General features: G+C 38.5%; 1 protein-coding gene across 1 annotated transcript in view; it reads right to left on the minus strand.

Annotated features, from left to right (window-relative positions):
• The window catches only part of Otogl (otogelin like), a 136,541-nt gene that overhangs the window by 52,441 nt on the left and 57,451 nt on the right, over positions 1 to 26,649 (minus strand). The window contains exons 26-31 of the mRNA XM_051172978.1: positions 11,665 to 11,799; positions 5,948 to 6,097; positions 5,513 to 5,632; positions 4,190 to 4,306; positions 997 to 1,153; positions 91 to 117 (exon numbers count right to left, since the gene is read on the minus strand). Coding sequence (XP_051028935.1) covers positions 91 to 117; positions 997 to 1,153; positions 4,190 to 4,306; positions 5,513 to 5,632; positions 5,948 to 6,097; positions 11,665 to 11,799 — 706 coding nt within the window. The remainder of the gene's footprint in view (positions 1 to 90; positions 118 to 996; positions 1,154 to 4,189; positions 4,307 to 5,512; positions 5,633 to 5,947; positions 6,098 to 11,664; positions 11,800 to 26,649) is intronic.

Consider the following 26,649-nt stretch of genomic DNA (forward strand, 5'->3'; position numbering starts at 1 on the left):
TTTTATTCATAGTACAAATCATTTAAAAAGTTTTATCTGAAAATAAATCTACTATAACACTGCAATAGTTTTCATTAAGATGTCACTTACCTTCATTATAATATTCACAATCAAGTGCTAAGAGAAATAAAAATAAATATTAAATTACATATGAGTTGTATATTACTTATCTGAATATGTACAACACTGGGACATGCATTTATTAATAGCTACATGAAGTAACAGAGAATGACATCATTAATTAGAAACTTCCTATGAGCAAAGGCAAGTGTGTATGTGTGTGTATGCGTGTGTGTGTGTGTGTGTGTGTGTGTGTGTGTGTGTGTGTGTGTGTGTGTATGTACAGGGGTAGAGCATGTCCATGAGTAACTAATGTTTTTAAAACAGTCCCACTTTTAGCCTAGGCCAGCTTCAAACTCATAGTGGTCCTCCTGTCTCAGCCTCTCAAGTGCTGAGAAACAGGTGTTCATGACCAAGTCTTGCTCAAAGAACATTTTTAAGACTATGTGTTTCCATAAAAGAGATATCATGACATTATTTTAAAGGTAAACAAATGTTTGGCAATTTAGAAGCTTATCACAGAAGCTGTCCACACTGCAATCTGTTCTTCAGATGACTAACTACCCCCACAAGTAAATAAAGTCATTAGGGAGCCAAATCTGAAATGAGATAAAGATGGGATTTGAAAAGAACATCCTTATTATCAGAAGGATGAGATTTCACACGCATAGGGGGATTGGAATCATAAACAATTTCTGCGAGGTTGGTATGTAATTTATATTTCAAAAATTGCAGGCACAGCAGCCAAACATAATAGAAAACAACACTTTTCCTCCTTTCACACATGATATTTTGTGATTGTCAAAAGACTGAAATTTAAACAACTAAAAACTAAATTTCCATGACTTTCATGGCATCACTCCAAAATAAAGTAACAATTAATTTGGATCTTCTTGAAAGCTGTCCACTTAATGATGTCCTACGCAGGGTACCCACCACAAACAGTGGGTGACCTCCAGTGAACGGGCACCCCTTCCTGACAGCATTTGTAAGCGTATGCTGCTACACTGGTACATAAACATTCACAGTCCCCTCCCAGGTTACAGTTACATGTATCTTCATGGCAGTTTTTGGCAAAAGAAGTAACATCGATCTGAAAGTAAAATGAAAGACAAACATGACTTCAACAAGCACTGGTTGTGACTAAATTCAAGCTTCTGAGAGAAGAGGCACGGCACATTTTTCACAATGGGTGTCATCAACACAATAACTGCCACCTACACAGCTCTTACTGTCTCAACCCACTGTGTTGCCAAAGAAAATGGAATTACTAAGCAAATGCCACCTCCAAGAACTAGCAAAACAAGTAAGAATAACAAATCTACTTTGACATCTGCACTAGGGCGTATTTCAGAATTTTGAAAGTGCGCTGTTGCACCGTGTCATTGTTGGCATAATTACCCAGCATTAGAGGAGCCCGCTCTATTTCTAACTGCATTTTACTTTTTCCTTTTATTTCATAGTCCCCTAAATGGCAATATTCTGGAAATGAGTGAGTGGCAACAGCAGTTTCTTTTAAACATCTCATGTTCACTTAATTGCTTCCTTTGCATCGTACTTGTTAAATTGCTGATGAAATTGAGTAGAGTATTAATGTGTCACAAAAGAAGGGCTCGGTATCAGTAATTTGTGTTTTATGTTGTGCGCCCATGCATGGGTTAAATTTTCAAGTAGCAGCCAGGAGAGAAACCTTAAGTCACTGTGGCTTGGGTCCAGAATGAATATTATATTGCCTGTCTAGCAACTATGTTCCCAAAGAAGCATAAAAATCTCAAAATGGACTTTAGTCTGCCCATGTCCTTTTAATGTAGCAAGCAGTCTTGGACTCCCTTTGAATTCCTAAAAAGCTTTTGATATTACAACAAAGTTATCACATTCAAAAGCACAACCGAGGTGTTTAAATAACTATTAACTGATTACATGTTAACATAAATTATATATTTTAGTAAAAACGCGTGTTTTTTAACAAGCAAAGTTAGGCCGGTGGAAAGCGTGTCAGGCTTGACGTTTCTGCAGATTCCTTTAACATTTCTTTCACAGCACACACCGGCTTCCCCACTCAGTGCTGCACTCTTCCTGTCCTGGATTGGTTTTAGCTAAAAGATAAGAAAAGCTCTCTGTGCATGTATAATTGGTAAGTCAGAATAGTGGTTAATATACTTTTGGTGATTTTGATGGATAACAGCGGTAATATCCTATTATGCTATGTCCAAACTGTGGCTTTCTTCTTTTATATTTTTTATTTTTAAATTGGTATATATTGCATTGGATCACATTTTAGCATTTTTTTAACACTGTGTTTTAGTGCTTCTCCTTTCTCCGCATTTTCTTTACTGCCCCACCCTTACTATCCCTGATGCCCCTCACAACCTCTAGGGCACAGACTCTTTGCTTTTTATTCATTCCCTAGCCTTCCTCATCATCTGTTAATTACGTTATTGGTTTCCTTTATAGATATTTTTAGGCTTTGTCCTTTTACGTCTGTTTATATGTAAACATGTATAAGTTATAGGCTAGGATGTGAACGTGTATTTTGCTTTGTTGTCATTGCTGGTTTTTGTTCTCCTTCCTGAGTCTGTATTTAATCCTGCACAGCATATTTCATTATTCATTCACCTCTTGGTGGACATCTGAATGGCTGGTTTAACTTCTTGCTGTTGTGAACAGAGCATGAATAAATGTGAATTTGAAAGTATCACTGTGATAAGCTGTGGATCCTGTGTAATAGCCAGAAGTGGTGTGGCTTGGCTATATGGCAGATTTTGTTTTAATTTTTTTTAAAGAAACCCCACATTGGTACCCATAAGGACTAGGTTCAATTTGCTGTCTCAAACCATACCAATTTACTCTGTACTTTGCAGGATTAAACTCTTTAGGCTTAATTTACCTTTAAACTAATCTTTCACCCCTGTGTGATTCCACAGCATTGTGCACTGACTGTTTGAAAATTATGTGGTGCACACAGATCTTCTAAATGTTAATGATTTTAGTTACATGCAGAAGCAACAGGCCACACTTATTCATATCATCAACTGTATTTTCAGAAAGTATCACAAAACTTTTATGGCCACGGTTATAGAACCAAGTTTTACAAAACTCTATTTTTCACTTCAAAAAGTTTAAATATTTTTTTAGGACGACAAATGCTATCAGATGTTTTCCTTGAAGCCACAGAATTAAAAACATTTGCCAAAAATATCTCTTGTTTGAATGACAGTATGCTTCTGTTATTTGTTCTTTCAAGTAAAAATGGTGTTCCAGGAAATAAACAGCAAACCTGGCTCACAACTCAAAAACAGCATGTGTGTCTCCTTTGACAAAGCAGGGACTTTCATCAGGGGTGTTACGTGGCTTTAAGGGTGTTTGTGAGACTCCTAAGAGTGGGAGTTTGGATGCCCTTGACTTTTGCCTGCTTTGGGGACCCTTTTCCTCCTATGGGGTTCCTTTGTCCAGCCTGGATATGAGGGTTTGTGCCTAGTCTTATTGCATCTCGTTATGCCAAGTTTGGTTGATAACTCCGAGGGTCCTGCCCTTTTTTTAAGAGAAATGGAGGGGGAGCGAACCCAGGGGAGAGGGGAGGTGGGGGCAAATGGAGGGAGAGGAGGCTGTGGTTAGGATGTATTGTATGAGAGAAGAATAGAAAGAATGTATTAAATTACTTTCAAAACTTGCCCGGGGACCCAAAATAATCATGTGATAAAGCAGATTAGATATTTAAGTTATGTTCTTAGAATCGCTCCTAAAAAAATATTTTAAATACTCCACTAGGAACCACGTTAAACTATACTAACACGAATGTCCACTTGAAATGCTCTCTGATGGTAGGTAAACATCTATTCCCTTTACTATTTACACATGTTTACAAAGTGCTGCGGATAAACTGTATTTCATGAACTAGAATGAGTTACAGTGATCACTACAGATGCATGCTGTTAGGTAAGATGTAAGGAAGAAGAAAGGAAGTCAGTTAGGTATTTTATTTATATGGAAAAACACCAACAAATGCCCCCACCCCAGCGATGATCCTAGGACACCTGAGGAACCTGAGTTCCTGAATTCATCCCACTCATCTCAGCAAATACAGCAGCAATCTTTATGTTTAAGGTTTTAATAAAAAGTATTCATTTACCACATTGCGACAAGGAGCAAAAACGTCGCTGTACAAAATGGAGCATTCTCTCTTGGCATAGGGAAATTTATTTTGGTGTGCCTCACAAGGCTTCAGGGCTTCAATAAGATCTTCACACTGTTGAGAATCAAAGGGGGAGTGAAAGCCTTTACACGGCTAGCCTCTGAGATCAAAGGACCCATGACAGTGGCATCTAGCATTCTTATCCTTTTAGATATTTTTACCTACTGCCTGTTATCACCCATATAGCTTCTATGCTAATAACATAAATCACTTCTGAGAAGCAACTGAATATTAAACAGAGTGATATTATAGAGGGAAATTCATCATTTTGAAATTTTTACAAATACAGAATTTTCACCCAAAAATGTCTATGAGCATGAGACTCTCTCCTTTAACTTCACACGTTCATGTTCACTGTTGTCCCAGACCGTCTTCTGAGGTATAAGATGTGCAGGTTTCTACAATCTCCAGAGACTCAATTTGCATAAAAGCCACAATTTGACCTTTGCTGCCTCTAATCTTTTCTCCATCCTCCTTCCCGTAAACCAATGGTTCTCAACCTGTGGATCATGACTCACACAGGAGTTACGTATCAGATAGTTCCACTGCACTTCATAGTGGTAGCAAAAGTATACTTGTAAAGTAACGACAACAATAACTTGATGGTTGGGGGGTCACCACAACGTGAGGGACTATGGGTTACAGCATTAGAAGGTTAAGAGGTGCTACTGTAAACTTTGTCTTCTCAGGTCTTGTAAATGTTAACAAACTTATCTGCAGAATATTTACTCCAGGAGTCTTCCTTGGACTGTTACAACCTCAACGTGCTGTGTGGATCTATTAAAATAGCTATCTATATCAATATATTTTATTGATAGCTCTCTAAGTCACCAAGTAACTTAGCCATTAAAATTCCTCAAAGGAAGAGAATATCGTAATCATATTGTGTCTATATTATAATAATATTACATATTAAATTAAATACGGTGAATGAAGACAGAGCAAAAGGTATGTCGCTATGCTTAAAAATATAACAGAAGGTATGATTCAGAATGTCACCTTTGTTATTTCTCGACACATAAGTTGTATTAGACAAATTATTTAACCTCCTTGAGATGCAATCTTTCCATTTGTAATCTGCAAACAATAACTTTGCGAATAAAAAATGTAATAAGAATACATAGGAAGGTAAGTTATGAAAGTCCATTAACTATAAATTTTTATTTTAAAAAATCATGTAAAAATACCCCAAATAATTTTACCCCTCAGAATATTCTTTTTATAAGTATGTTTGCTCTGGATTCCACATATGTAGCTTACCTGTCCCAGGGCCCAGCTGTCTCCAAACACCTGTGCATTTCGTACTTCAAGGTTGTTAGATGTTGTCATGTCATTTGAAGTACATTTGTCAAAGTTCCCACACAATCCTGCCAACTTGCTCTGAAGTAATAACATTATAATGAAATATTTTCTATTTATTCTAATACACAAAAATATTGAAAGTTGGGAGATTAAAACAAAATTTGCCTAAATGGAAAAAGGGAGGGAAGGTGGGAGGGAGGGAGGTAGGGAACAGGAAGATAAGAGTAAGGTGACTACAATCTAGATGTAATGTAAATAATTATAATAAAAAATATATATAAAATTTTGCCTAGCAATTAATTCAGTCATTTCTTCAGTCAGTCTTTTCTTCAAATATGAAGAGATAAACACGATTCCACTCATGGCATCCCATTCAGGGGACAGGCTGCCTACCTTCCACTGTGGCCCAACTTTGATGTGGATGGTTGTCTTCTCATCCCACAGAACAGTGATATCTTCCTCTGGGAAGTACACGACGATGTAGTGCCCAGCCTTCCACAGCTGGTATGCAGGTTTGCTTTCCAGGAAAAAGCCTGATCGCTTCTTTCAAATGCATAAAATATATTAGAATAAGTGTCACAGTCTCTAACCAAAGGAGGGGATGCATCAATGCCTTCCAGTAAGTATCTATCTAACACGATTGCTTGCTATGTTTTTTTAATTCTCTAATACAAAAATCAATGTATTAAATAAGATATATATTAAATTAGTATTCATATTAAATTAGAAGATAGGCTCAACAAGAGACCATAGGAAAAGTAAAAGCTAATCCAGGGACAATGAAGAGAAGAGAAGTACAGTGAACATGGAGAATATGAAAGTCCAATGAATACAAAAGATTGAGGACAAAAATCCATTTTTCTCTCTTCAAAAGAAAAGTGTATCCATATTTCTGATTCTAATTATTTAAATGCAATATAAAAGCAGACTTCTAATGTTATTAAGCTTTTTAATGAAATACAGAACTATTACATTTGACAATGCTTTCAAAATCCAGAGAAAAATTACAAATAAAATTATTTGATAACTGAAAAAAGAAAGCACAGTACAGATATATAGATAAATATATACACATATATACATATATGCACATATATGTAAATGTGTGTATATGGAAAGTGACAGAGATACAAAGAGACAAGAAGACCGAGAGAGGAGAGAGGAATTTTTTTTTTTAGTTTTTCAATTTTAACTATTTTTTAATATATATTTTATTAATTTATTCATATTACATCTCAATTGTTATCCCATCCCTTGTATCCTCCTATTCCTCCCTCCTCCCGTTTTCCCCTTATTCCCCTCCCCTATGATTGTGACTGAGGGGGCCTTATTCATAATAGCCAGAACATGGAAACAGCCTACTTGTCCCTCAGTAGAAGGATAAAGAAACTGTGGTACATTTACACTCTGGAATACTACTCAGCTATTAAAAACAAGGAATTTCCGAAATTTGTGAACAAGTGGATTGAACTAGAAATGATCCTAATGAGTGAGGTAACCCAGAAGCAGAAAGTATATACTCACTTATATCTGGACACTAGCCCAAGGGGCATGTCCCGTGAGAGAGGAATTATTATCAAAGAGACTTTGGAAGGATTGTAAGGATGAGGGATAAAACTTAGGAAAGAACCTTCATAGAAAGGAACAGAAAGCTACAATGAGAATGAGGATGATTGATGTCATAGAAACAAGGAATGGCTTAAACAAAGGCTTGGCCTCAGGCACATCCAAAATATGTTCAGGCCTAAGAAAAGCAGTAAAGGGCGGAAGCATGCCTCATATTACAAAGCAAAATATAATCAATAAAGCTTTGATCAGGGAAACAATACCCTATGGTATGAAAGCCCAGAGGACATAATTTGAACACTAGAAATGGTAAGAGGGTTTAGATGGGAAATATATTGGGAAACCATGGCCTTGAATTGACTCATATAGTGATTTTGAAAATACATAGTTGTATTAATGAGAAGAAAACTGAGTTCTCCAGAAGAAAGTGAAATTGGAAACATATATGAAACCCTTGATCCATTTCTCTTCTCTGAGTATAACAGAGTGTAGAGGGAGAATGCCATATGAGAATAGTGTTTAAATAAAAATTACATGGGACAGGTAAAATAAACAGTCTCGTCTAGAAGGTGTTTACCGTCTCCTATATTAAGATTATACTTATAATTATGTCATGCAATGCAGACATAATCATCCATATCACTAACTGGCTTTACCTAGCCTCAAATTCTTCTACTGCCCAGTCTTCTATTCTCACTAGCTAGGATAGTCAAGTCATCATTTGAGCCATCTTAAGCCTATGCCCTCCTCCTGCCAGGTGCTGTAGTCCCCAAGTATGGCATAATTGCTTTACTCTCTTTTTGACTCAAATGCTTCTGCATATCATGAGGCCACACAAGATCTCTCACTTCCAAATGAACTGATTTATTGGACCCACACTTAGAGCTTTAATGCTCTGTAATTTCCATCTTGAAAAAAAATAAGTTTGCCTTTGAATATGTGATATTTTGAACCAAGTCCAGTGGGACAAAGATGATGCCTCTGTGCCACAGCACCTTGACACGCATGGATTCTATGTCTTGCATTTCCCATCTCTCTACACTGGTTTTCAGTTTTTGCTTCCCTTTGTCTGGGGAACCACTGCTATATTGCATCCACAGCAAAGAGCCAGGACAGCGTTACGCTGAGCATGGGAAACAAGAATCAAGAATGATAGGACGGGGCCCTCCATACTGAGAATGTCTGCACTCACCATGAAAGGACATCTCTGTCCAAAAGAACACATACCAAATGGATAGAAAAACATTTTGACAAAAGCAGCCCCCGGGGGGAAACCAGACCAAGTACCCTACATGTTCTTTTGGTGGAGGTCCCATTTTTTGTATAGCCTGCTATACCCCAAGATCACTCTGCCATGACACCAACTTTAATCCTCACTGTACATTCCAGTAGTTGTTTTGTTTTTCCCTGACTTGTCTTTATCGTCTCTTCCCATTCCAGCAGTCTGGATTTAAATCAGTCGCTCTGAATCAAAAGCACACCTCTTCTATTTGCCATTAGACCCAGAATGCTTGCTTCACAGGGTAAGGGAACTTGTGACAAGAACGTCCTTCCTAATCAAAAGAGGTGACTGCGCTCCGTACTTTTCAGATTATCAACTAATGCTTCCTTTTAAAGGGGTCAGTAATGAACAGTCCAAAATAGAAGCCTGTGCTTTGGAAGGATAGCACTTCAAGCAAAACCAAATGACGCTAGGAAAGAGGAAGTCAGAAATGGAGATAAGTAAAACACTTCAGAGTACAGCTTAGGTGAATTTATAAAAGAGTTTTAATCAGCATATTAGATCCAACTATAATTGTGCATTTTTATAAGGGACAGAGATTTGTTTAGCCATTTCCCTGGATGAGCAGCCCATTAGTTATGAAGTAAGTGGTACTTGCTATATTTTTACTTATGATCTCCCAGGAAGACATTTTAACTGGGAACTTGTTGGGATCAAACTATTCCTGTGACTTTTCTTAATCTTACTTCATTCCTCACAATCTAAATAAAGGAGATTCATCAACACCTGTGTACAGGAGAAAATTGGAGGCTGGGAGTTACACAGAACTGTAATTACCACTTCAGAAATGTGCCAAACTGTTTTTATATGAGCATTTACCAATTTCTCCTCTTTTGAAAAAGCACCCTTGATGATAGAGACCTTAGCCTATAAATGAATATCCCACTAATGGCTAGGCTGAACATCTGTAATTATTTTTTTAAAAAGATGTCAGTGTGACTGCAGAAGCAGTTTGATCATTTGGTTGCTGTGTGATTACACTCAATGTTTCTACCTGAGATACAAGAAATGTGTAGAATAGAGGCTCTCAAACTGCAATACAAGAATTTGAGTGCTACTGAAAACCAAAGTAGCAAAAAGTACCAAAAAGCAAGTCCAGGGGCGGAACAGAGCACACAGATTACAAGGCCTGTCCAAAATGAAAAACTGTGGTCTTATGTTTTGTTTTGTTTATTGTTTTTGTTTTGTTTTATTGCAATAGGGTTTCTCTATGTACCAGAGCCCTGACTGTCATTGACTCTCTTTGTAGACCAGGCTGGACTTGAACTCACAGAGATCTGCCTGCCTCATAACCCTAGTGCTGTGTGATTAAAGACATGCACCACCCCTAGCATGGTCTTTTGTTTAAAACAGAAAAAATATCCCTCTTTTTAGCAGAGAGGGCTCATGTTTTCTCTTGATCTGCCACGTAGCCATTCCAGCACGTGAGGCAGAACACGGAAACTGGTCCTTACAGCAAATGTTCAGATGACCTTCATGAAACTGTGTTTTAGAGAAAACTTAAGAAAATGGTGTTCTGGGAGTCTGCTCCAAATGGTGACCTTCAAAAGACCACTGTCAGACCATACACTTGCCTTTAAAGGGAAGCTCACATGACTTGTACCATCCGTGAACTTCCTTCCAGTCTGAGCCTAGAACCCTAGCAGGCACTTTTGCTCTCATGCCTTCCACATTCTAGTTGCCAGCGTCATGCCTTCCAGAATCTCTGCCGCAGCCCTGTTCTATCATGCCAGGGCCTTTGGTCCAGCCTAAGGCATTATTACTACCAGCCATGACACGTCATCTCCCAACCCTGGCCCTGAGTGTAGTCATTTCCCTGCACTGCCAGCTTTCTCCTCCCTCATCTAGCTGATTCATCTCTTCTTGCAGGATTTACTTCGGGTTATACCTCCGTATGTAAATAAAGATGAAAGGATGGAAGAATCAGTTTTTAAAACTCATTATTCCACACTTTTCCTACAATCTTAATAAACTGAAGGGGTTTTGTAGTCACACTCAGGGAAAGCTGGAGTGTGAGAAGTTCCATAAACTTCACTAGAGTGGCACCGCAAGTAAGTGACTGGACAGGGTGCTAAATTGTTCTAACTGACTCCAAAGCCATGCTCCAAATCTCCCTGGAAGTTTAGGAAAATTTAGAGGCTTTTCTGAGGAGCTCTTCTAGGAACCTAAGCAGACTCTGCCCAGCACATCACACTGCCCAATCTTATTTCCCTCAGCGAATCCTTCCCTTTAGTATGGTACTCAAAGGCAAACAGTGTCTTTTCACTATTACAGATGCAGGGGGAGGAGGTCCCCCTCAGTCACAGTCATAGGGGAGGGGAGTAAAAGGAAAATGGGAGGGAGGGAGGAATGAGAGGATACAAGGGATGGGACAACAATTGAGATGCAATATGAATAAATTAATAAAATATATTTTAAAAATTTGAGCACAAGTTTTAGTGTACAGTGGACATTGTGCCTGAATTCGTAAATAAGTAGGTGAGTGAATAAAATTGATTCCAACTTCTAATTGGACAAGCTCCCAGTACAGAACAATAACGGAAAGACACAGTGATCTTATTTCATATGTTGCTCATAGACACATGGGGAGACAGATAAACACACAGGGAATTGACTCAGAGATGATGGTGATGTAACGGGGTCTTTGAGTGAATCTTTGGGCATTTCCTGAAGGAGATAGAACATACTGCATAGAGCATGTCAAATAGAAAGATGTATTCATAAATTACTTTTTAAAAGATGCAGATGAGAGGAAAAGGAACCTAGAATATGTAAGTAACCCGGCTTGAAAAAGAAAGCCCCAAGAGGCGAGGGAGGAAAGATAGACAACAACCAAATTGCTAAGAATTTAGCACAGCAATGAAAAGACATCTGAGAAATTTGAAACCCAGCAGACATGGGCAGTCAGATTTCCATATGGAGGAAGTTGTTGTTTCTGCAGGAGGTGGGATGGAGTACAGGTGAGGCCTCAGCCTGGTGTGAAGGTAGATCAGAGGCTACTGAAGGAATTCACACAGCAGATATTGGTTGCCAAGGTCAGAATGCTGATCATGGGGAGGAAAAATATCAGAGAAGAATGAAATACAATGACAAATAAACAGACGATGCAAGTGGTGCATGGCTTACCAAAACGACACAAAACAACAACAAAAAACATCTAGATCTTCTAACTACATATAAACAGAGTTATCCAAGTCATTTCTAGTCTGTTTTCTGAATCATTGGTGCAATTAAGTTATCATAAAAGAAAGAACTCACTAACCTGTTTGTAAGGAGCATCATTGAGGTAGATTTCAGTGTCCCCAATTGATATCAAAACACTTTTAGAACAAACAATGTCATTGTCAAAGCATTTCTTGTTCTGGGCAATCACAGATATATCAGAATCATCTGTACTCTGAAATATGTCAAGAACATTTTATTGGCATACATGTGTATTACATATAATTTTTTGCTTCTTTTATTAGCAAATTTTAAGACAAGATTTATAATGGCTTAGGTTAGAACTGAAAAAGATCATACTCCTAAAGCAAAAATAAAAATTGTACTTAACTAGAAATAAGAAAACATTCTATTAAAATACAGTCTTTAATTAATTACCTTTAATATTTTTTGAAATTTTGTTCTAGCAAAGCTTTTTAGGTCGACATCATTATCATAGCTCTACTTGTCAATCATTGTAGTCCTCTTTAATCAATGTATACCCATTAATATAAGTCTCTTATTCATTTTAGGAAATAAATATTTTCCTTTATTTTAGGGAAACCTTTTGACTGCTTACTACCTCCAAGGAAAAACTGAAGTAGATACAAAACTGTGCCATGCACTAGCAGATAAGACTGCGCTTTGAGGGCTTGCATTGAGCTTCGTAATGGCTTATTTAATTTTTATTGAACAGTGGAAAATGTTATTGCCTAAGAAAGCCAGCTTTCTGGAAGAAAACTTTGTAAGCATTTTAAGTCACAACATCACAACATGCTGTCACAGACATGGACCACTTCATCAAAGAGGCAGCTGCATGGTGAGGGTTTGATATCTATACTCAGACTTTCAGAGCTCGCATTCTCCCCTATCCACTCATGGCCATCACTGTGCAAATGTTCATAGCGAGTTTCCCATGCCCTCATCAAGTGATAGTGGGATGATAGCTCTCCCTTCTTCCAACATGTCGCATGTCCCTGATGAGGACAGTGCAGAGCTCTGGCAGGTGGGAGCTGCTGGATAAGATGCACGGATGCATAGTGACTCCTAAAGCTTGGACTGCCAACAGTTCTCATAAACAGGCCTAGTAATCAGATGCCTTGTTAGAGTGTCCGGGTGTCTGGGGAGAGGGGCTTGGTGTCACCTTTGCTTGTGCACTTGTTCCAGTATGTGCGTTAAATATTCCATCCCCACCACACACAAATGTCATCTGTACTGGCAGGCACAATATTCAAATGAATCACTTCTTGATATATCAGCATTCAGCCTACAGCCATTTTCTCAAGCAATAAGGACTATCAACCTTCTGCAATGAACTATGCCACCTTTAAGACAGTGACACTATGCCGATGTTAACTGGCTAGGCCAGAAAGACTCATCCTGGTATCCATAAATAATCCATAGTATCTCAATAGATTGATTAGGGTCTGAACAAGACCCAAACAATGATACTACCAGTTGACATGCCAACACAGAGAGGGGGGATTATAAAAACAATAATTATGCTGTACATTTGAGAAAGAGTTGAAGGGGTGTAGAGAAGATAAAGAGGGGGTGTCCAGACATCATTAAAGGGCATCATCAAAGCCAGTGCTCTACCAGGCTTGCTTGTGGCTGGCTGTAAGTGCTCTGAGAGACATGGGCCTTAAGTTTATCTCATTGAGTTAATCCCATAGTAGTTGAAAGAGAATTCCAAGACCACAGTGTGCTCCTTTATTTGTGATCTCACTGAATTTCCATGGAAGCCATTACCATGGTGATGTGCTGGCAGTGAGTGGCATTTCTGGGATGGCACTGACCTAAATACACACAATCAAGGATGTCACGAAAAATTGAACTGACACTTTAATGGCCTTTCTCCTTCAATAAGTTAGAAGTTCCTGCTTCTAGCTAGTTCTTTTATTTTTGCAATCTAAGAGGATTTCTTTGGTGTCTCAGTTTTTCTTTTAAAATGTCATATATGTAATACTGTATTTACATCATTTACCCTCCTCTTCCTCTCTCTAATGACACCTCCTGCACCCCCTCAAATAACTCTCTCTCTGTGTGTGTGTGTGTGTGTGTGTGTGTGTGTGTGTGTTACTACACTTTTAAATAGTTATTGTTGCACTGAGATGGGCATGTGTCTTGGAATGTCAACTGATAGTGTCATTCTTCAGGTCTTATTTAGACAATCAAATTATTAAGACACTATGGGTGAAGCTTCCCTGTCATGTATAAAAGACAGAGTCTACGAGCAGACATTCTGGCCCCTTGGCTGTTTCAACTGGTCCTTCCTTTCTTCCATAATGTTCCCTGAACGTTGAGTATAGCAATTGTGTTGCAGATGTGTCATTTGGGGATGGGCACCCCATGGTCCAGTGTTCTCTACATTTTGATTAATTTTAGCTTTCTGTGATGGTTTCTGTCTGTTGCAAGAAGCTCCTTTGATGAAGTGTAACAGCTAGATTTATTGATGGATATAAGACCAAGTATTGATATTGGTTGATTAGTTGATATGCAATTAAAATTATCATAGTTTAAGAAAGCACCAGTGGTAGGATCTCCTCTAGGTTTCATGGACTCACTATCCATGGACAGCTGGCTAGGTTTATGGTCCCAGGCATAAATTTTCTCCTATTGAATGGGTATTGAGTCCAATTAGACAGCTGTTGGTTACCACCAAGATATACATTCCATCTTGCACATTTATGGATAGCTTGCTAGGCCGGTCACTGTTGTAGTTCATAAACATCACAGCAGGGGGCGTTGTTGACTGATTTTATTCCTTGGCAGCTTGCATAGCACCTTCCCATACTATGAAAGCAAGTCTTCAGGGAGAAAGCTTTTGGATCAATTTAGCTCAATCTCCCCAAGTCTATTGTCATAAGACTATTGCTAAAAATATCCATTTTTAAGAGACCCCATCACAGAGATAACAGCTGAGTAACCCTTGGGCCAACTGTCTCTCCTGTCATGGTTCACTCGGGAACCCCACTGCAAGCATTACCAAACTACATGCTGACCTCCAGCCTGCACAATCCCACTAGCTACAGGGGAAAACTTTAAGTTGAAATCACTCATTTTGGATGAGGTAGAAATCTGATCTGAGACATAGACTAGAGTGTACCACATATGCACAGGCCTGAACCTACATGAACAACTGTACAAAAGCAGCTGGCACTCATGAGTATACAAGGGATGTACAAAGATGTTGCATCTCCCAAACAATTCCTTTCCCTCGCTTTCACTTTCTCTATTTAATATCTAATTTCTATTTAGTGGACCAACTTTGGTTTTGTTGTTGTTTTGATTTTTTGCTAGTTTGTTTGGTTTGTTTGTTTGTGTTCTATTGCTTTCCTTTTGCTTCTGAATAGATTTTCCCAAAGAAAAGTGGGCCTGGACTTGGAGATCTCCCTTGCCTCAGCCTCCAAGTGCTGAGATTATTTTAGGTTATCTGAATGCATTGCTACCTTTCTCTCTCTCTCTTCATTCTACCATGGATGAACCAGCCCTAGATTTTTCCTCTGCTTTTTTTTGCTCCCTCTTTATTTACTTTTCTTTTCTCTATTTTCTTCTCATGACTAATAGTCTCACTCTGCTTATTTTCTTTCCATCCATACCCTTAGTGACAAATATCTTATTAGACACCGCACTGCCAAGTCATATTACCCTGTCTAGCAAAGTCATGCTTCACAACTAAAGTAGAAATCTTTCTATGGTGCTATGATGAACACAAACTGAAGTCATTCAAGACCACAAATCTATCACTACAGAAAGTAGGTGAAGGAATTCTATACACTGAAGAAAACAGTAGAGACATCCATCAGGCCACAGGAAAAAATAAGTGACACTAGGATAAGAAAAGCAGTCAATGCAGATTAAGAATGGGCCAGCATCACAAAAACGATGATTGGAATCTATGTATACCCCTCAATAGTAACTCTGACTACTGTGGTCTTGGTTCCCTAATCAAAATTCTTGGAATACAAATGAGAATTTTAAATTTTGGACTTATTTATTTCTTTCTTATAAGAAATGTATCTCACTGGAAAAGAGAAACACATAGCCTTAGAAAAAAAGGAATGAAAAATATTCCAAGCAAACGTAACTAGAAAGCAAGCAACAATAGAAATACCAATATCCAACACAATAGATTCCAAAATAAGTCAAAAGAAATGAAGAAAGTGACTTCATATTATACAATCATAAACAAATATGCATGAGAGGCTGCTATATTTAAAGATATAGATTGCTCCAACACAGAAGCCATGAGGAAATATAATTCCTCACTCTCACAAATAGACAGGCAATCCAGACAAATCATCAACAAAGAGATGTCAAAGTTTAATTATGTGCTAGAGCAATGAATTTAGCAAGCATCTATAGTATTCCAGAACATTATGGAACATGTAATCTTCTCACTAGCCCATGGAAATTTCTCATTGAAATTATTTCTAAAATATATTTTATGACATAAAGCAAGTCTTAACAAATATAAGAAATTTTTAAATAATTTCTTGGGCTCATTTGACAGCAGTAGAATAAAGCTAAAATCAATGAGCACAACCAGCTACAGAACATACACAAACCTGTTGATAAATGGATCCATGAAGAAATCAGGAGAAAATTTTAAATTCCTAGACTCAAATGAAACAATACCATGTATAATATATTTGAAAAAACAAAATGCCTGATAATAAACCTATCCCAGAAAATAAAGGAATTCTATGATAAAAAATTTAAACAGCTGAAGAAATTTAAATAGGATTCCAGAAGTTGTAAAATTCCTATGCCATGTGTCAACAGAATCAATGTAATAAAAATGACTATGTTGCCAAATCCAATAAGGAGTTTCACTGTAGTCCCCACAAAATTCCAGTGTCATTCACATAAAAAATAGGGGGGCGGGAAGCAATACTAGATTTAATATGAAAGCAGAAAATACCATGGGTAGAAATGCAACTCTAAACAAAAAGAATTACACTGTATGTAAAACAATATTTGATCTTAAGTTATCCTACAGAGTCGTAGAAAGAAAAACAGCACAGTATTGACACAAAATAGATATGTAGATCATTGTAGCAGAGAAATGGAATTCAATCCACACAGCAAAAACTGCCTATCCTTTGACAAAAATTGTCAGTAACATACATTGGAGAATGGGTCCTTTATAAAAAAAAAAATAGTTGTGGAGAAAGTGAATATTTACCTGCAGAAAGCTACAGCCCCTCCTTCACCTTTTAAAAAGGTCAAAAGGACAATGCAGGTGGTAAACTTTAAACTCCTACCAAGATCTAGCCAGCGGTCAGAACATTCTCCACAGTTGAGTGGAGAGTGGGATATGACTTTCTCATGTACTCTGGTGCCTCACATTTGGCCATGTCCCCTGGAGGGGGGAGACCTGGTGGCACTCAGAGGAAGGACACCAAGTTACCAAGAAGAGACTTGATACCCTATGAGCAGATACAGGGGGAGGAAGTCCCCTTCAGTCACAGTCAAAGGGGAGGGGAATAAGGGGAAAATGGGAGGGAGGGAAGAATGGGAGGATACAAAGGATGGGATAAACATTGAGATGTAACAAGAATAAATTAATAAAAAAATTTTAAAAATTAAAAAAAAATTATAAGGTCAAAAGGATCCATGACAAAACCACAGTACCAGAAACTCTGCATATTAAGAAAACACAATCTAAGATATAGCCAGAAGCATGGGGTTTCTGAAAAGAATTCCAGTAGCTCAAAAATTAATACTAAGAATTTAAAAACTAGATCATGCAACATTTAAATGCTTCTTCGCAGCAAAGAAGTCCAAGTGAAGAGACAGTCTACAGAATGGGAGAAGCCTTTGCTACGTACACATTTGACAGGGCGTTAGACAAGTGCAGACAAGGAACAAAAAGTATATACTGAAAACCACATGAGGTGGCCAATAAAAGTGCTACTGAAATCAAGAGATAATTTGCAGGAGATGTAATACAAATGGGAAATATATTCAACATCTTTAGCCATCAGAAAATGCAAATTAAAATTGCATTAGGAATCCCTCTCATCTCAGAATATCTATCATCAAGAAAGCACATAACAACAAAAAAGTGGTGGCAAGAAAACCTTTATAGACACTGAAGGGGATATACACTTGTCAAGGCACTATAAGAATCACTGGAAGGGTCCTCAAGAATACTAAAATTAGGTCTTCTATGTGATGTTACTGTACACCTTTTAGTATAGACTTGCAGGACTTCAAATCAACAGACACAGGGACACGTACATGCTCATATTTACTGAAGCACTATTCACAACAGCCAAATTATAGAATTAGCCTAGCTTTCCATCAACAGATGAGTAGAAAAGGAAAATATGAGGAACATACACACATTTCAGTATGCATTTACTCAACCACAAGATGAAATCACATCATCTGTTGGAATGTAAATGCAACAGTAGATCGTCAATATTAAGTAAAATAAGTTAGACATACAAATAAATGTTTTTTTCTCATTTGTGGATCTTAGATTTTTGCATATATGCCCTAAACCATTTACACACACATAATACACAAACATACATACATGCACATTTGCACATGCACACACACATGCATGCTCACACTCCCAGGCACACACACACATGCATGCTAACACTCCCAGGCACACACATTAACAACAGAAGGGATACTAGAAGAAAGAAGTAGACAAACAGTGGTTAGAAGAACTATCCATCAATATGTTTAAAGTATGTGGTCCTGTTGCAGAATTTCTCTTATGAAAATTGCCACTCTGAGCAATGAATATGCATAAAAATTAAACAAGATGTTTAAAAGAGGGAAAGAGTGAGTCCAAAGTCATTTATTTTATAAGATGCAAAGGCAGAATTGAAAATCTTAGTTTGTCCTTGTTTGCTTTGGTGTTGATAATGCCATTAGGAAAGAAAGTGGGACTAGTTCAGTCAATGGTTGAAGGGAAAAACCCAACTTGTAAGAATTCCTTCATTTCAGAGAACATCATTTAACCTTGTGTACCTAAATCTATGCTTCTCTGGACCCCTTTCCATCCTCTCCCACGTTTAGCATGTCCTCTAAGGAGTCAAGTTTCCCAATCAGTACTGTTCCATGGATGAACGCCTCTGACTCTGCTGCCTCAGAATTCATTAGCATGCTGTGATGTTCACATTTTAATTCACAAATTATACTTGCATATACTTACAGGGTAAAACACGATGTTATAGGCACAAAATGTGAATAATTAAGTAAAACTGATTAATATAGTCATCAACTCACCTACTTATCACTTCCCAGGGTGGGGGCGTAGTTTATACTTTTTGCAAATTTCCAAAGTGATCCTTCTTTCTCCAAAAGTCCACACTATTGGTGCCTAACCTTTTCACTAACTTTAAAGAAGATTTTATCAAGACGAAAAGAAGAACGGAGACATTCCATGGTCTCAGCTCTAGGCTGGCACCATAAAGTAGGGCACAATGATGAACGCAAATAGAGATGGGCCTGGGTTCCTCTAAATCTTAAGTTTGGGTGGAGTATTAGCATGTAATCATAAGTTTGTCAAAGCCCCACATAGGCCCCCTGGATGTCTTATTCTGAGACAGAAGAAAGTGTGTTTTTTTCTTGATGAAAATGTTATTAAAAGCATGTGGATTTTCATGTAAATTTTCTGTACACAGGATTTTTTTTAACATCACTTGCAGTCTGAGCGCTAAATCAATATATTTCCTAGTTTGGCCAAATTATTCTTGGGATTGTTGGTAATTACTGCTGCAGGCAGTGCCTACAGGAGAGTGCTTAGCAAATGGGGTTGACAGGGTAATTAACGTATCTGTGTGATTCACTTTTCCTTGATGGGGCTGGAGCTCCCAGCTTCTCCCTGAACAACCCTTCTGTGAAGCATTGCCTGAACTTCAAAAAACAGCGTAATAGTGGCCATTAAGATGATTATAGCATTGTTCTGCTAAAAAATGAATGCCATGCTTTTATGTTTTTATGAATAGTTTTCAAAGTAGAAAAAAGTATATAATGCATGGTTTTGTTTGTGCTTCCTCTTAGAAAGAGTTATTTAGATTAAAAGTTGAGAGAAGCAGGCTTCAAGGCTTCTATTATAATTGCATTTCTGTTATTGTTCATCAAAGTACCTCAGTGCTGGCTGTTCTTTATATTGAATCAGAAATGTCATGAAATATTCTATATTATATGTTTTGTCTCCTGACATCCTGCTACGCTGACAAAAACCTGCAACAATAGCAATGCTAAGAGTTGTGTGCCTATAATTCCCACTCGTGGTCTGCTTCAAGTTAATATTAGGCTTGGAAATAATGTGGCAGAGTTACTAGGCAACACAGTAATGATTACAAAGTGAGATGGAAAGGGTCAATATCAAGGCTTTTTATTTTCTCCATTCTAAAAGCTCTGATGGACAATAGATCTCCAAATGAATCAAAAACTTGATCTGTCAGCACCATTCAAAATAGAACACTATTTCGCTTGACAGAACCATGTCAACACCTGTCATACATAAGCCTTAACCCCCTTTACCCCCTTACCCCTTTAAGGGTAACCACTCTACACAATGTCCATGCTAATAGATACCTATGAATCAACAAATAACCAAAACAGCGTTTATATCTGCAAGGTGTTATGAGATCATAGCAACATGGAGTTTCATGGAAACAACACACATAAAAAATATAAAACCTGTAAGAGGCAGAGTTTCATGAAAACTGGAGAAGAGAGGCACAGAAGTAGACCAGGTGACCAGAAATAAAGGTCCACGGTGGGCTCCCTGTGGAGCTTCTGACCCCTCTTGGACAAGGCTGACAGATCTGGACACAGGGGACCCTGCAAAAACTGATGCACCAACCAAGGACAATGCATGCAGAACCCCCCGTTCAGATGTAGCTGATGGGCAGCTCATTCTCCACGTTGTGGACAACGTGGAGAATGAGCTGCTGCTGAACCTCTGACTTGCACTCTGGTGCCCAGGATTTAATCACTGCCCCTTGGCAGTGTGGCCTAGTGGTGCACAGAGGAAGGGATACAGGCTATCCTGATGGGACCTGATAGGCTATGGTCAGACAGTGAGATAGGAGGGTCCCCTCCTCCATCAGAGGCCTAGGGGAGGGTAATTGGGCAGAAGACAGGGAGGATGGAAACAGGAAGATAGGAGGTAAGGGATAACAATCGGGATGTAATGTGTGAATAAATTATAATAAATAAAATATTTTTAAAAGAAACAAAGGGCCAGAAATCAGTAGTTACTAGAAGACAAGAGTGATTTCCAAAACAGAATAGGATGAAAACTGAAAAGATTTAGAATTGATTCAGTGCGTGGAGTGCTTGGTGCATAAACATATGAACCCATAACCAAATGATGAGCTTGATCACTAAATCCCCATTTTAAAAGCCTGGTAGAGTGGCATGCGTATTCAGCTTCACTCCTTGGGAGGCAGAAAAATTAATTCCTGGAGCTCAATAGCTATTTATAATAGTCATTTTTTTATCTGAGGTTCAATGAAAGACCTTGTCTCAAAAAATACAGTAGGGAAATATTTAGGTAGATGCCCGATATATGCCTCTGGTCACTACACACACACACACACACACACACACACACACACACACACACACACACACACACACACTACACACACAGAGCAAGAGAGACAGAGTGAGAGACAAAGACAGAGACAGAGAGACAAAGAGGTGGATTTCACACCTAGGTTATTACTGCTTTTTCTTTGTCGTTTTATGTGAATTTTGTAATTATAAAAGAAAAGTAACATTCTCCCTAAGAGCCAAGGTACAAATGACGTCAGGCTCACATTAATTTCTGTTCATCATTATGCCTCAAATCCTCAGTCCAGATCTGATATCACAGAAAGCATGCATGTGTATGTGCACATACACGTCTCTCTGTTTGTGCCTGCATGTGTGTGTGTGTGCATATGCATGTGTGTACATGTGTGTGAAAACTTAGACAAGGTTTAGGTACTTCAGAGTGATGAAATCAGAAAGCTCCCAGGGGTTTGAGGGGAGCAGTAGCATTTGAAGGATGCGCTAAGGAGAACACTGAAAACCTAACCTAAAGCATTGTGGGAAGAAGCCTAGCAGTGACTGCTGTTGCTATAGGTTAATAGAATTAGAGTTGGACTCTGAATGTGAGAAACAGAATAATATAGTTCCTGGTCTTTTTTTTTTTTAAATGGTCTCCTTTGTGGAGTTTTTAGCATAGGACAGGATGCTAAAAGTTTTGGACTTTGTGGATTTTTTTCTCTTAAACCATATCTTCACAAATCTTTCTTATTAAATATTTTTTATTTTCACATACACATTTATATTATTACACACATATACAAATTTTATGTTGATTTATTCAACTCGAGTAATTAACCCTGTTAATGACCTTTTGAGCGTACTCGGCATTTTTTGTTGACAATAACTTACCAGAATCCAGAAATATTAATTGTCCTGTAAACAACTTTAGTTATTTTTAAATTAATGAATCTAAAAACTTAAATCATATCTTGCTTCACAAAATACAGTTATGACCTTTTCTCTAGATCTGTCTCAAGATGCACACACACACACACACACACACACACACACACACACACACACACACAAATGCTATGTGGTGTTGTGGTAAAAAGCACAAACATCTAAAATAAATAAGGTAGCAGAGCATTTTAATTGTTGAATTCTAACAAGTATTTATCCACCAAAGTTATAGCGAGTGTGACACTGGGCCCTGCACCTCATCTGGGCAACAGACGGGTGTAGAGGAATTTCAACCCAGTAGCAGGGCTGCTCCGGGAAGGGATAACATCCAAAGACCTAAGTCTATGTGATCCAACCGGAATACCAACATGCCCTTAGTACGCACCTTTAATCCCTGTAACTGGAATACAGACACGCCTTTAGTACATACCTTTAATCCCAAACAAAAATGTCTAATTGAGGGACAGAGAAAGTGACAAGTCAGAGAAAGATCCCGCAGAATGAGTCATAGAGAGGCTACACACAACTCTCATGAGAACAGACAGGAAAGAGAAGCTACTTAAAAGCAGCATGGAGAGAGTAGACAGGGGTGGTAGAGACAGTACAGTAGAGTTTGAGAGTACAGTACAGTTTGGTGCAGTTCAATTGAGTGCAATTCAGTTCATGCAGTTCAATTCATGGAGTTCAGAGGCAGTTTTTCCAAGCAAAGCCATTCAGTGGGAAGCTAAGAGAAGCCAGTTTGAATCACTCAGCTTGAAGAACCATTTTGAGGCAGAACAGCTGAGTTGAACCAGCCAACCAGAGTTCAGAAAGCATTAGAAAAGGTGAACTTATCCAGCAGTAAGTCTCAGGGAATGAATAGATTCTAGGCCTAGTTTAGTAGACTGATCCTGGAAGCTGAAGCCTTCAAAGTCTGGTTTTGCAGAAGATTAGATTGTATGGAGGCTAGAAGCTTCCAGGCCTAGCTAAGGATAGGTAGATAGAAATGCTCTGTAATAAAACTTGGGTATGGCTCTCATTTCATCCCTTCTTCTGAGGAAGTAAAAACATTTACAGAGTAGAGTTGGCCCTGAACGTAGGAACTATGGGAGAGCTGGCCAAGGATGTGAGCATGGAGAAGAGACCCTAACTCTTGTCTGCTGTGCAATGGTGGTGGCATAGGTGCATGTGCCGGCAAGGGAGAGATGCCTTCCTCCCTTCCTTCATTCCTAACCACCTATGGCAAGCAGAAGAGCTAGCCAGAGTCATGAGAGTGGGAGAACTGGCCCTGTACCCCACCTACTACAGCATTTGGGAATGCAAACCCTGCACCTCACCTGGGCAGCACAGTAGAGCTGGCCTTGATAGCAGAGACAGGTGGGGAGTGAAGTGGAGGGGTGTGTGTGGAGCCAGGGCCAAGGAGAGTGGGAGAGCTGGCTTTGAGCTTTGCTGGCCAAGCATTGGATGGGCCAGCTGGGGCAAGGCAAGAGATCTCACCCCAATGGTATGGATAAGGGAGAGCTATCCTACTGGCCAACTCATATACCTCCCAGTCCCAGACCCAGGGCTTTAAATTGGCCCATACCAACATCTACCCCTACAGTGAACTGCTGGGATACATGAAAGGCCCAGTCCTAAAAATTCAAAACTTCAGGATCTTTCTCTATGACACAGGGCAACACCAAGATATCTGAGAGGAGTCCTGGTGAAGATCCAGTATTGATAGCATAGCAGAAGCCTGAGGCCTTGAACCAGTGCAAAGACTCATTGCAATCAACATTTTCAAGCAAAGATGTGTGGACAAAGGGTATACTGTGGGACACACTGACACACACTACAGGTTCCACAATGATAATTTTTTTTCTTCTGTTGGGGGCGATGTTTCAAGGGTAAAGGGCAAGTTTGAGGGGAGAGGTAGATGAGTGGGATTGTGATACATATGTGAAATTCACAAAGAACCAATAGTTTTTTTTAATGCCTTCTAGTGATAAAAAAAAAAAAACAAATCTAACTTCCTTCAATTGGGGGTGGGTGGTTAAAAAACACTATACCTTTAAAACAAAATGTATTACTTTTGAAAGTCCAATTGAGAAATACAAATAAATACTTTATGAATTAAATTATTGGGTCCTCCTCAGGACCCAAGGGAATTCAAGATAAGTTTGACCAGGTGGAAGGACACTGCAGATAAAGCCTGGATTTGCAATCAGTACAAAGATGAAGGAGATCTGGCTCACAGGAACTAAGTGCCCTGGGCACTAGAGAACCACCCCCCAAGTCAGAGTGGAACCAGGGGCCATCTTCTCCTCTCAAAGGAAGCACTGATGTTTCCAGAAGGAAGGCTCTGCCATGGGAAGTCGTGGCAAAGGGAGTGACCATCAGCAAATAGTGCCACTAAAAAGGTTGAACTGAAAAGAATTCAAGCACTAAGAAATTCAGACAATCATATTTCAAGACAATGGGTCAGCTTACATTCGGTTAATCACTAATTTGTCCTTTGCATATACTATTATGTTTTATTATCAAAAGAGAAGACTTACTCTTTTTTAGATTTTTGTTTTCTTAGCTTACTATGTGTGCTTGAAGTCAATTTGTCCTAAAAAAAAAAAAAAAAAAAAAAAAGCATTTGGGGCCTGATTACAGTTTTATTCATTTTAGTAAAATTTTCCCAAGTTTATCAATAAAATTCAGTGAAAATGTAGTTCTAAAGTAGGCATGCTGTGTTCTTTTGAGAAAGAACATTGCCTCATGAGTAGGCACATACAATTCTAGAACTGCTACTCTTCAAATCTTTTTTATTAAGTCAGCTGATCATCAACCATACATTGAATTAATGGTTTAAATAGGACTGCCTCTAATATGCTGAGAAAATAATTCTTATGATGTATTATACACAGGAAGGCAATCCTATCAAGATTTGAAACAGAACAGGACGTGTTTGTTTTAACATGAAGGTATTATGGTAAACTAAGGATGAGTGTAGGATACAAATGCTCATCAGAGTGGCTTTATTCTGTTGTGGTGCCAGTAAGAAAACTACACGTAGTAATTCAGTATAGAATACTAAAATAGCCTTTCCTGGCCAAAACAAATACTCCACTTTTAAGCATTTTCAGAGTGGTCACCTCTTTGAAATATTACAGTTAACCTCATTGGAGAGGCTTCTCCTTCTAATAGATGGCAATTAACACAGAAACCTTCAGTTGGTCAATGTACACAAAATAAAAGACTGTGGAGTGCTCAGTCCCTAATGGATTATACACATCACATCTCTGCTTCTGAGGTTCAGAGATCTTAAGAAACGAGGTGTTAAAGATTGTAAGAGCCAAATATGGTGGGAAACAACAAAGAAACAGCATTTTCCAGACATAACTGATCAGTTTCACAGAACCCACAGGGCTCATGATAACATGCAGAGAAGACTTGTGCAACCTTAAGCCAAGCAAAACCTCAGCACAGAGGAGGGAAGGCGGGCACAGGGTCCCAGCGCTGGCTGTGGCACTACTGACATTTGATAGCTGTTGGCAGAGGAAAAGTCAGCTTTTCTTATTGATGTGACCCCTGGTAGGTTAACTACACGCCTGGGCAGGCCCCATTCCCAAGCCTAGATAGGTAACACAAACTGGATTTGATGGGCAGAAATCATGAAGTTGGGTAGAAAGCAAAGGTGGAAAGGGTGGGTATGGAAGGAGGATGAGGATATTAGGAGAAGATGACCAAAGTATATTGTATGAAATTCTCAATGAATTAGTAAAAACGTTATTTAAAATCCACATGCCTTTAGTCCCAGCACTCAGGAGGCAGAGGCAGGCAGATCTCTGTGAGTTCGAGGCCAGCCTCATCTACAAGGCAAGTCCAAGACAGTCAAGGATACACAGAGAAACCCTGTCTTGAAAAAAAAAAAGAAAGAAAGAAAAGAAAAAATACCAGCGCCTGGAAAGATGATTTAGCAGTTAGCAGCACTATTGTTCTTGTAGTGAACTGGGATTCATCTCTCAAAACCTGCATGATGGCTCAGAACAACCTATAGGGGATCTGACACCTCTCACGACCTATCTAGATACCAGGCATGCACACAGTACACATGCAAATGTGCACTCAAGACACTCAGATACATAAAAAAAAATTTTTTTTAATCCACTAAAACTTGTCATAAGAAACAAATGTAAAAATACAGTGGTTGGTATTGTTTTCAACTGAAAAAGCTAATAAAAGATTTTTTTAGCCAGGTATAAGATATTAATGGGTAGTTACTAAGTGCATCAAATGCCCAGAATTTCCCAGATAACTTGGGGAAGGAAAGAAGGGAGAAATATACACACAATTCTTGCTTCAAAACTTTACACTTTTCTCAAGTTAATCTGTTCTAATAGAGAGATGAATAGTAGATGTGCCTTTATTAGTATAGTTAATGGTAAATAAACAGAAATGATTTAAATGAATTCATGCATGGGAAAGGACCATTGTCACACACTGGAAATTGTTTGCATAGACAGTGGAGTGCGGATTAGACTTTAGGCAGTTGTGATTTGTTTTTATTTGTAAAATGAAAATGCCAATTGGCAAATTTTTCTCTTACTACTTG

The sequence above is a fragment of the Acomys russatus genome, chromosome 31, assembly GCF_903995435.1.
Source record: "Acomys russatus chromosome 31, mAcoRus1.1, whole genome shotgun sequence".
Classification (NCBI taxonomy): domain Eukaryota; kingdom Metazoa; phylum Chordata; class Mammalia; order Rodentia; family Muridae; genus Acomys; species Acomys russatus.